This window comes from Phoca vitulina, unplaced genomic scaffold (assembly GCF_004348235.1).
Source record: "Phoca vitulina isolate PV1807 unplaced genomic scaffold, GSC_HSeal_1.0 scaffold8, whole genome shotgun sequence".
Taxonomy (NCBI): Eukaryota; Metazoa; Chordata; class Mammalia; order Carnivora; family Phocidae; genus Phoca; species Phoca vitulina.
In genome coordinates, this window is record NW_022589711.1 from 8,179,980 (window position 1) to 8,192,687 (window position 12,708).

At 38.8% G+C, this 12,708-nt stretch overlaps 1 protein-coding gene across 18 annotated transcripts in view; it reads left to right on the forward strand.

Annotated features, from left to right (window-relative positions):
• Positions 1 to 12,708, forward strand: part of ROBO2 (roundabout guidance receptor 2) — a 1,625,768-nt gene that overhangs the window by 1,036,391 nt on the left and 576,669 nt on the right. Inside the window, exon 1 of one of the 18 annotated variants that reach the window (XM_032407351.1) lies at positions 10,074 to 11,008. The exons of 16 other annotated variants lie outside the window; for them this stretch is intronic. In XM_032407351.1, the coding sequence (XP_032263242.1) occupies positions 10,948 to 11,008 (61 nt within the window). In that variant the 5' untranslated portion in view covers positions 10,074 to 10,947. Of the gene's footprint in view, positions 1 to 10,073; positions 11,009 to 12,708 lie in introns of those variants that run through there. One more of the 18 variants, XM_032407356.1, reaches the window with a different exon arrangement.

Sequence of the window (12,708 nt, forward strand, 5' to 3'; positions counted from 1 at the left end):
TATTCACTGCCATACTTAGTTGTGCAAATCCGGATCTCGGATAGCCTTTACTATACTGTGCAGAGGCATTCAGTTACAAACAAGAATAAAACCAGGACAAAATATTGTTATTTATATTTCCACATAGAGACTGTAGAATAAACTTTAGTATTTCTTCTAATATTTTCATGATATAAAGTTACTTTTTTGTTTTGAAAATTCTAATTAGACAAAGAATTTAAAATGTGCTAATATGTATATAATAGATTTTAATCAGAAACCCACTGGCAATTGCAATGACAATTAACAAAAGACAATATCTAAATTCTAAAATTGGCTTGGTTAAATTAATATAAATTTTAAAAGACTAATCTATGAATAAGATGTCTATTATTAAATTAAATTGCCCTCTTATCCTTGAGCTGTATAATGAGATTATGATAGATGATCTTAAAGATTAACATTCAATTCTGAAATTCTAAAATGGATCTTTTCAAGTAAACTTGTTAAATTTCAATTTTTCTTTAATTTTAGTTTTTTTTGAATTTAGATATATATGTGTCTATTTGTGCGTACATATAGGATAAACTTGTGATTTAAATAGATATATAATGCATATCACCATTATTTTCGAAGGCCTCTACTAATTTACCATCTATCCACTTGGCTTTATTTTATTTTTAAAGATTTTATATATGGGGGCACCTGGGTGGCTCCCAGTTGGTTAAGTATCTGACTCTTGATTTCAGCTCAGGGGAGTGGGATCCAGCCTTGTGTGGGGCTCCTGGCTCAGCGGGGAGTCTGCTTCTTTCCCTCTCTCTGCCCCTACCCCCTTCTAAAATAGATAAATAAAATCTTTTAGAGAGAGAGAGTGCTTGCATGTGCAAGAGGGTGGGGGGAGGGGCAGAGGGAGAAAATCTCGAGCAGGCTCCCCGCTGACCACGGAGCCAGATCTGGGGCTCAATCTCAGGACCCTGAGATCATGACCTGAGTTGAAATCAAGAGTTGGATGTTTAACTGACTACCCCACCCAGGTACCTCTTCACTTGGCTTTAGTAACTAAAAAGTTATGTTCCCATTTTGAATTGGTTAAAACAGGTAGTGGCTATATTAATTTCCTAAGGCTGCTGTAAAACAGTACCACAAATTTGGTGGCTTATAACAACAGAAATTTGCTCTTACAGTTCTAGAGGCTAGATAATCAAAGTGTGGCAAAACCATGCGCCTCTGAAGGCTCTGGAGAAGAATACTTTCCAGCTTCTTCCAGAGTCTGAGAGCCACAGGCATTTTGTATCAAATGGCAGCATAACACCAATCTCTGCCATTGTCTTCACATAGCTGTCTGTTCCCTGTGGCTTCTGTGTGTGTCTAAATTTCCCTCTTCTTCTTCTTCTTTTTTTTGTTTTGTTTTGTTTTGTTTTGTTTTAGAGGGAGGGAGTGGGAGACAGAAAATTTTAAGCAGGCTCCACGCCCAGTGCAGGAGCCCAAGGCAGGGCTCAATCTCACAACCCTGAGATCATGACCTGAGCCGAAACCAAGGTCAGATGCTTAACCCACTGAACCACCCAGGTGCCCACCCTCTTCTTATAAAGACACTAGTCATTGGATTAAGGCTCACCCTAATCCACTATAAACTCATTTTAACTTGATTACATTTGCAAAGACCTTATTTCCAAATAAGATTACATTCTGAGGTTATAAGTGGACATGAATTTGGGGACTACTACTCAACCCAGTCCAGAATCATATAATAGTCAAACAGAGTTTCTCTTCAATCTGTGATAACCCATATTGGTGTAATGAATTTACATAATTCCTTTCAAAGCAAATACATCTATAGGAGATGGATATGTGTGATAGTAAATAGAGCAGCTCAACAAACATTTCCAGCTTTCTGCCGTTCGTGAAGGGTGAATGGCTGGGTCTTGTGCCTTGCTTTGGCAACAAAACATAAAATATATAAGAAATAGGGCCATTTGTTTCCAGCCAGAGGATTTAACAGCCATATTCTGCCTTTCCGTTTGTTTAGGAAATGGGTTCTCCAGCAAACTAGGTCCTGGAATGAGAATGATGTAGAGCAGAGCCCCAGCAGACTCACAATATAGCAAGAAATAGCCTTTGTTGCTTGAGATTTGGGAATTGTTTTTATGTGTAGAATATGCATTCGCAGTGGGAGTAATGTAAAATTGGTTCTTGAGGGCAAAATAAAATCTCACTTTTTTATGTATAAGGTGCATACATGCATATAATATATAAACATATATACAGTGTCTGGTATTAAAATTCCATGGAGAGGTGATCAGAAAACAAAATGTCTAAACATGCTCCTTAAGGGAGTAACAATGAAAAAACGGTTGGGAAATTGTAGTGGAATAACCTAGTGGATTCTCAGTGATATCATAGGCTTTGTTGACACCAGTTAGGTTTCAGTTTCAAATTTTGACACTTTTCAAAGTTTCTTCATCAATTTGTGGTTACATTAACTACTCTGAATGATGGGGTTAAAAATAATACCACCCTCTTATGCTCTGTGATAATTAAGACAATCAACTTAAATGTTTATTATAGTGCTTGCCACATAGTAATTATTTTTAAAAACTTAGGTATTATTATAATTTAATTGTTCTAACATTAATCATGGTTTAATGTCCTGTGAAGAAATATATTGCATTTCCATTTATACTTTAGGCAAAATTCAAAGGAGCTGATTGTATTTGTCAGTATAAGCTAAGTGCTAAAACAAAGAATACTAAAACCTCGATAATTTAACACATTACAAGTTATTCATTGTTCAATTCATAGTCTCAAGTCTTTGAGAGAAAGTGAGATAGTCTGTGCTACACCACCATTCTGGGATTCGTTTTCTCCATCTGGTTGCTCAGTGTTTTCTCCAGGATTTGACCACTAAGTGAATGACAGAGGGCACTGAGGAGAGTATGGGAGGTATCTTACAGGTCAGACCTAGAAATGCCTGTATTCCATTGGCTAGAACTCAATCACATGATCTCATTTAACTGTAAGGGAGGCTGGGGCATTTGGGTAATTTGGCCAAGCTCTGAGTGAAAGAAGGAAAGATGATTCTAGGTTAACATTCAGCACTGTCTCTGCCATGAGGACAGAGATTCATTAGTATACTCCAATGACCAAAGTGTTGGAAACCACTTAAAATGTATTTTGTGCCAAGGCCTTTAAGTGCATCATCCAAATGCTCTTCTGAGTGGACACTGTTATTATCTTTGTCTCAGTTGAGGCAGTTGTTATGATCACACTGTAGGTGGTAGAACCAAGATTAGAATCCAGATCTGCTTGATCCAGAGCACAAGCTCTTAGCCAGCATGCTAAATCTTCCCACACGTAGGTCCCCATTCATCATCCCTTCTAGCAGATATAACAGAGTAGAAAGGCTACTTCACATTTAGATTAGAGAAAACTAAAATTTTCCTGATGATAAGTGAATAGTTTACTTAAAAATATTGTAAAATCTCTAGAAGTCTTTAAAATAAATTTTCATGTCTCTTTGATAGTTTAAACATGGTTCAGAATGAAGGCTGGAAAATAGACAACCAGAGACCCCGTAAATATTCATCCAGCCTTGTGTTATAACGTTTTGTTTTGTTTTATTTTTTTTTTTTTTAAGATTTCTTTCTTTATTCATTCCAGAGAAAGAGAGAGAGAGCAGGATGGGGAGAAAAGGGAGAGGGAGAGAGAATTTTTCAAGCCGACTCCATGCTGTACACAGAAGCTGCCAGGGGCTTGATCTTATGACCCTATCACCACCTGAGCCGAAACCAAGAGCCAGGCACCCACCCAACTGTGCCCCCAGGTGCCCTGATATAACATCTTTTTAATGTGTGTGTTTGGTGGGAAGTGGAGAAGGAAGAAACTAAATAATAGATAAGTAATAACCTAGACTCAAGCCAGCTATAGTGACAAGCTTATCCCTCAATGATCATCATGCTACATAATATTCATTGGCCCCATCTATATCAATCAGTACTTCAAACACTCATGTTTGCCAGATCACTGAAGGAAAGAATCCCAAATGTGTAATTTTGAAAAAAAAAAAAAAAAGAAATTAAAGGACAGAGATTTGGTGAAACTTTTCTCATTGTTGAAAACCATAAATTAATTTAGATGCCCAACCTATCTAATACTAGATAAAATGTAAACATACTTAAATTTCATATCCCTATTAAATGTAAGGAACTAGTTATTGGAAATAAAGACAATTTATTAAAAATGAAAACAAGCTAATGCAATAGGGGAACCATACAATTTGTATTAAGTTGTCAAAAATTGTACTAGCATTTTTCAATCTTAATCATTTAGTCCATTGATCCCTTGACATTAGTATTTGTACATAATAGAAAAGCTGAAATTACAAAAATCATTTATTTCTATACTCCTTTTCATCCAAATTAAAATATTTTGACATGAAGTAATTTATGTCATATTATTCTTTCCTTTGCAGGTTTGTCTGTAAAGTTGGACCATGATGATTTCGTCCATATATTTCACTTTATCACTTAAGGAAGAGAATGTGTATTTACATCTCTCATGTTTTTAAGCAAAACAATATTATCTAGACTTCCTGATGATATCTAACTACTAAAAAGCTAGTATTCACTGTTAAAAAGGACTCCACAGGCAGTCAGAAGTTATTTTATCAGGCAGAAATAAGATAATTTGGATATTGGAAGAAAATCAGAATCTGCTCCCAAACAGATTAGTTCTTCTGTATGATAGAAACAGAGGCAGTTCAATTGGATTACATGTGCCCTTGGATTAATTCCATGATATTATTGTGAAAGAGAATAAGCAACTTCTTTTGAATTTGAAGAATCCATTATTAAATATGTCTAAAACACACTCGGTGAGCAGATAACTGTAAAAATCTGAGACCTATAGATATGAGAAGCCTCTTCTCACATCTTTGACAATCCCTTCTTTTTAAGAACAACATAAATTCTCTTTTGGATTTTTAAAAATCTTCCTTATTAGGATTACAGTTATGCATTGCTAAAATTCAATTATACAAAGCCCAGATTGGAGCAGATGGACTTGAAATAGTTTGGCAAAGAATCAAAGGGATTTTCTTTGGTTCATGATATTGTGATGTAAAAAAATAGCAAATAGTGTATTACTTAACATCATTGAAATTAGGCTATATACTAAAATAAGAACTCAAAAGCTTTAAATAGAGATAATAAAAAAGGGAGCAAAAAAAGACCATGCAAATGTACAAAGCCTAGCCTGTCATGGTTAGAGGACCGAGTTATGCTTGTAGTTTGTGAGGTTGACAACTTTGCCTATATTATAAAAACACTTTTCTAATCTAGGTGAGAGGTTATCATCTTTGCTACCACAGAGTTAATTTTTAACTTTGGCAGAGGTTGAGGGTTCACAGATTACTCAAATGAAGGCAGGGCAGCGGGATGGACAACTGCAGAATGAGGAGTACTAACATCATGAGGGTATAATATTTTCAATGAACTCGGAGATGTTTTTGTGTGTTTTTAAAAATTCCAAATTTTAAGGTGAACACGCTTAGAGAAATTATGCCTCGATATTACACATTACTTTAATATTTTATTGATTCAAAAACTATGTTAAGTTTAAAAGTATCACTCAACTTTTCAATCAAGATAGAAAAAGATTTTCCAAATTGACTTTAATTCTAAAGAAAGAAAACAATTCTTCTTGATCACAAGTGATGGTATTTGGGAGGAAACACTTTATTTTTATGAAAGATTGCCATATATTAGTCACCTTAAATTCCAGATTTCTAAAAACAGAGTATTTTAAGAATTACAGGTAATGCAACCAAGGTACGAATCATCAATAGATACATAGGAAGGCAGACTTACTATGTATATAAAAATATTGATGAATACTTGAAAGTGAACTGATTGCAATTAGATACTTGGAACATATTTCAGAAGAACAATAAGTAATCTATTTTGGTCCTCTCAAATCACTTTTGAAACAAGGTGGAGTGCAACAAAAAGTAACATAAGTTGAAACTGAACAGATAACACATGGCGATCTCTTGGCTTTAAAAAAATTCTTCAACTTTGAAAACAAAAACTGATTACATATTTCTGTATTTTGGGCGCATCAGGGATTTTCTTAAATTTATCAATCAAAGCAATTTATTAACGTGTTTCTATAATGTGGAAGGTATCTCAAATTAATCCTGGGAAACAGAGCCTAACACTTAGCATAGATTTTGTGGTCAGATCGGGATTCAAAGGAGTATTGCACCTTTTATTAACTTGGGTAAGAGATCTAATCTTCAGTAATCTCATCTGCACAATTGGAATGATATCACCCACATAATAAAACTTTTATAGGAATTAAACACTATGATGAATTTTTAAAAACTAGAAAAATCCCTGACACAGAGTAACTGCTCACCACATGGTGGCAGATATTAAAATGATCATCCTGGATCAAACCTTTGATTTGCCTGTATATACCATCTGACAATTATAACAAGAGTATATTGGAAAGTGAAAAAAAATGGATTGGGGTTTTTCCATTTATGCCACATTTTTGAAAAATCTGATATGGAAAAGAAATATTTAATATTTTCCATCTTATATTGTGCAGATTGCCTTCAGATGAGTATTTTATGGTTCTCCATGAATGCCAACTTAGAAGTACAATCACAAAGAAGGCCATTTGATCACCTTACCCAAATTAGGGTTAATTATAGTCTCTTACACACAGTTGTCTTTAGATGTATTAAAATATATATTTATCTGGTAGGCACATTTTGAGTACATAATAATACCATTCCAAGTTTTACATAAAAGGAGCCTAGATTTCTATGTACATTTCTCTATTCAGCTGCTTGTTTAGAGAAGAAAAGACAATTCGGATTTGGAAAGATATTGAAACCAACAGGCCACTTAATTTTTTGTATCTTAAACTCTCTGATTTAGTGGTGGTGGGGCTTCATTGTTCTAAGCCATTTCTAGCTTTTTGTCTTACTGAAAACCTTAACAAAATGCTTTTGAAGCTAAATCACTGCTAAAATTGAATTTCCAACTTCTAGTAGAATGTTCAGATTTTAAAGATTTTCCTTTACTTTAAGAAAAAAATTAGGGTGGGAAATCAATTTTTTACATAGACGGTGTTCACTGTAAGTGTGCTAAATTTAATTGAAATATACACATTTATCTAATATGGATCTTATCAAATCTCCCAGAAGGAGATGTCTTTGTTCCCCGTGGACTTAACATTGTCCGTATTACATTTCTGTCTGCTGACTCTCACTGTTGTTGACAGTGTGAGAGTTTTGTTCATAATCTTAAGCCGTCACTTGGTATGAGATTTAAAAAAAAAAAATAACATCAGTTTTCCTGAATCATGTTTAATATCAAATGAGATACTGACAAAACATTCTTTTAAAATATCACTTATGAACTTATCTTGGAGAAAAGCAGAAAACATGGACTCCAAAATTCCTTTGTTCTAGACATTATTACATAATGTAGGTAGCGTCTAGCAAAAAGGGGCACCAGGCAGAAATGACGGGCTTTCTTTGTCACTTTTAGTTGATAAAGTATTATGAATGCAAAATGATGATGCCTGGCCCAAAATGCCAAGTAAATATAACCAGAGGGATTTCCCTTAAATAAGCCTTTTCTCCCCATGAGCTCATTTGTCATACTCTACGGAAGAACAACTTTCTGTAAGATATGAGGCAACACTTTTCTGCCCTAGAGGGCAATAGTAAATGGTAGGTCATTCTCCTCCAACCTATCCCCCCTTCTTCCCATACACATCCTTTCCGCCTCTGAGTGATTTTATAGATCACTTAAGGAAAAGCATCTATAGATGGTGAGTCTATCAAGTATAAAATGAAATCTATCTTTTGTCCTATAAATTAATAGCCATGAGAAAAGTCTTCCAGGTGAAATGTTCTAATATCTTCCTTTCTGAGATCTATGTTGAAGTTTAAGGGCTTAAAATCTATATCATTTTAATTTCTGCTTTCTTTTATTAGGGAGATGCTATTGTTAGAATATTTTTATTGAATACATGTAAGGAAATTTGATTGAGATAGAGATTGTGTGGGGGGGGAGGGGTAAGGTAGACTTTATAGTCCCTTACTTTAAATCTTAGTCCAAAGGTTTAAAATACATGTTTAAAGAATTATCAGTTATTTTTCAGTATTATAGATAGATAAGAGAGATGTTACTCCAGTGAATTTGGGGATTTTCCCAGACTTTAGATTTGCCCCTTTGGGAAGAGACAAAAACAAAACAAAAACAAAAAACATGTGAACACGTATTTTAGCCTTTCTTTCATAGAGTGGTAAAACAGTAACACGGTCAGAATCATTACTGTGAGGATTCAAGTGATTTAACTTCAGCACGTTAATGCACTTTTTAAATTTTACAACTAAATAATGTAGATCAAAAGTGTGCTGAAATTACTCTTAATGCTTCACAAGAAAAGTGGTTTTATTCTTTTGCAAGAGTATTTCATCACCATAATTTCCGAGCATGTTGAGATGCCATAGAACTCTCCTAATTGCTTAAGCGTCGCTGACCATTTTTTTTTTTTTGAAACACACAATATCACCTCCATAATAGCCAAGGGAGACCTAAATTAAGTGGCAACACCAAAATGTATCCACCAAACAAAAGACTCTTCCTGCAGCCGCCTCAAACGGAGGGACTCTTTCCTAATATTTTCCAGTAGGGGGAACTAAAGACTCACTATCCAGCATTTAGCAGGGCTCGGGGACCTGCGTGAGTTCCCATAACCCGCCTTCTAATCACCGGAACAAGCATCAAACAGCTACCAGTGAGCCTGTGATCACACGTGGGTCTGGCCACACCGGCCACACCGGGGGCACCGTGGCATCCCTTTGATCTAACGTGGCTTTCCATAATCATCCCCAGTCCTGATGGCATTCATTTGGTGGTTTTTGCCTTCATTTTCAGGGTTTGTCATCTTCGGGCTGGAATTCGGCTCTTTTTGAGCTTCTTTTAGCTCAGTGGGTTTTCAGCTTTCCTCCATCCTGTGTTTTCCGAATTTCCTTTCAGAGGTGCTAGTCTCTGTAGGATAAGGGCTTCGTATACACCCCTCACCCCCAAGTCTCTGATCCCCTCTCCCCAACCTAAGCATCTTCTGCTGAACTCCTTGCGTCCCACAGACCCGCGTCAAACTCATCTTTAAGGGATCATAAGGCAACTGAGTAACATAAGAGGGGATGCCACCCCCCCTCCCGGGATTCCTCAGAGGGCCATAGATCTTGGCTAAAACGAGCCGGTAGAGGCTAGAGATTTCTGTACAACCCCCCCCCCCTTTTTTTTCTTGTGCCTTTTTAACGACATAGGAAGCACCTACACACAACCTTCCCGCTCCAAAAGGTGGTTATATTTTGTTTCCGTTCCTTTTCTCCCTCCCGCTCAGCTTCTCATTTTGCTAAAAGGTGAAGAGTGAGTGTTTGTGTGATTTTAACGGGTAATGAGGCTGCGCCCTGGGTCCTGGAGGATGATCTTTTTCCAGAAAGCGCGTGCATCTCCGGCAGACGGAGGGATGAATAATTAGGAAGGGCTTCCATGAAATCACTCACCGAGAAAATTACCTGCCCATTAAACGGGACGCCGCGAGAAGCAGGAGACTAGAGCCCACCTATCCTCTCCCGAGGCTGGAAGTGTGGAGGGATCAGGAGGCACGGAGAGGGGGAAGGAGTTGACCGGTGGCTTGGGCTCCAAATTTGTTAATTTCCGTCCCCCTAGGAATCTCGGCTCCCCTCCCCTCCGCCTCCCCCCTCCCCCGACCGCCCAGCGGGCTGGCGCCCCCTGCACGTGCAGGCGGCGGACTCTGGAGGTGGAAAGCTCAGCGCACCCCCTCACCACCCCCGCCCCCCTCCCCGGGGCAGACTCCGAGCAGCTTTCATTCCTCCCCACCCCTCCCGCCTCCTCGCCTTCCCTCCTCTAAGTCCTTCCACCCTCGGCAGCTGCAGGAGGAGGCGGACGCTCTGCTGCGGGGCCGCGGGAGCAGCGGCGGCGGCGGCGGCGGCTGGAGCGGAGGGACCCGCGGCTGCGACCCCGGCGGGCGGCTGGACCGCGCGCTCCCTTTCGCGCCCGCTCTCCGGCTCCGGGGCTCAACTCGCCCGGCTCGGCAGTCGCCCGCAGCCGCCGGGGCTCACAGCCGCTCTGAGGCGGCACCGCGGGGGTGGCCGCTGCCTCAGCCCTGCCCCTCGTTCCCTCCCTCCCTTGCGGCCCCACCACGTAGGAGTTCGGATTCTCCACCCGAGTCGTCTTGATTTCTCTTTGCCTCTCTTTCGGAAACGGGAGTGGTGGAGGGAGGCAACGAGGCTGCAAAGGAGAGGCCCGCCAAGTCGGCCCGCCTGCAAAGTGTTGCTCTGACACATCCTTATTATGGAAGTTAAGTGAAAAAAAAAAAAAAAAAAAAAATAATAATAATAATAATAATAAAAAAAATAACTCTGGACGTGGAGCTGCTACCGAGAAGGAGACCGGGGAAAGAACACCAGTAGGCAGGCCAATGGTTTTTCGGCAGCGCGCTGGCAAGTTTGTGGAACACTTTCTAGGAATTAGGTCTTTTTCCTCCCCCTTCATCTTCTTGACTTCTGAAGAAAGAACTTGACTTTGGATGGTAATGGACCCTGAGGAGAGAGGGTTAGACACACTTGAATAATCCCTCCGGCTGGGCTGAATTTGTGGGAATTTAGGAAGCCAGAGGGTGGAAATACAGCAGCCTTTGGAGTGCCCTCTGTTAATTTGGATGGATCTAAATGTGCCCCACTCAAGACCTCTCCACTGACCCCTTCTGATCTTGCGATTTGCTCTTCTTGACTTTAATTAGCATCTAGGAAAGTCTAAACTTTGGACCTACCTCTTTTTTTGATACTTATTTTTGTACTTTTGCTCTCTGGGATTGGTTTCTTAAAACAATCTGGATCCTTTTTAATATGTCAAAATGAGTCGGCTGATGTTTACACAACTACTGCTCTGTGGATTTTTATATGTTCGAGTTGATGGTAAGTTAAAAATACTTTTATCTTTCTCCCCCACCCCAAAAACCATTTCTTTCTGAGCGCGTTGTGGGCTATAAATAAAATGACATTTTGTCTGTTAGTCCCTTTTGAACAGGCACAGGGGCTTTTGGGGGGCAGAGGTTTTAAGTCTTTGTTTCTAAACTGCTGCAAGTGGAACGTGTTAGTAGTCACCTATTGTTGTTATTGTTGTAATTTACTTAATTAATTGAGGAGTTGGATAATAAATAATGGGCTCTCAGTCTTGTTAGAAAAAGGAATATTAAAGCAAATCTCTCAGATACTCTTGTGCCTACTCCCTTTTGGTGTTTGTTCTTGTATCTGAACTTTGGCTTAGAAATTCAGGTGATGAAAAATAGTAATAGACACTTCAACGAAGGTTCAGTGGGTTAGGAATTTGAGACAGGGTATCTCGGGGTTCAATGGGTATCACTTGTGTGTGGCTGAGTGCTCTTCTAGTGTGAAATCAGAATCAGGAATTTAGATCATAGGGAGAAAACTGTCAAAAGTGAGACTGGGCGAGGCTCCAGGAAGGGGGAAACATAAGCTGTGGGCTGGCTGTGGGCACAGAACACTCAGCTCAGTCCCCAGTGGCAAACACAATGGGGATCTGGAACAGGTGCTGTAGGTGTCTCCCTCTGGGTTGAGTCAGTCTGTCAAGCAGACAGCATCCTGCCTCTGATTCTCCTGTCTTTTGTTCAGATATGCTTTCCTGGGATATTTTCACAGGATGTCAGTTTCTTTTGAGAGGGTTGCAAATTTTTTTTTTTTTTTTTTTTTTACACGTAGCTCTTTTGAATGATATGCGGAAGTAATCATTAACATGCATTTTTGTTTATAAGAAGAAAGTCGAAAGAACATTTGGTATTAGCCTTCTAGGGACTTTAATTTTTGAATCAATGGAAAGAATGTGTCTAATGAGAAGAGTAGAGCATGTTGTTGTTGTTGTTGTTGTTGTTTCCTGAAAATGTGGATTGCCGGACTTTAGGTTTGTAACTATTATACTTGTAAAGAATCTGTGTATTGGTCCAAGTATTTGAGCCACCATAGTAGCTTGTTGCTACATAAACTTTCCTCCAGCATTTGCATTGTGGACAAATTCATTTTTGGGACACTGCCTATTTCTGCCCGCCTGTAGGAGCTATCCTGGTTCCTCGCAGCTACTGCTGCACAGAACCCAATGGATCGGAGGATACAAACAGGCAGGCTTTCTATAAACATGAGGCGGTACAGATGAGTTTACCTACTGTCAAGTGGCTGTTTTCAATCACAGGCTACATGAGTACCTTTGCCCCCAGCGATAGGAGGCAAGGCATTCATGTGGGCACACTGCTTTTTCTTTTTCCCTTCTAAGTAGCTGATGTGTAGGAATTAATCATTGTGAATCACACTGTGACAATATCTATAGTCATACCTAATCAGTCACCATACATTTCCTTCTTTAATCCATTTACCTTTACAATACATTTACATTGCCCTAACCGAAAGGTTTTCATATTTCTCCCAAGTGTGTTTGATTATCATGATAAGAAGACTTTGATCATATATCCTCATAAACCATGAATTTACATATTTCAATACCAGGAATGCATGTATAAACTGTATATTAGACTACTGAATTACCACCGAGTTTTTTCTTTTCTTTCTTTCTTTCTTTCTTTCTTTCTTTCTTTCTTTCTTTCTTT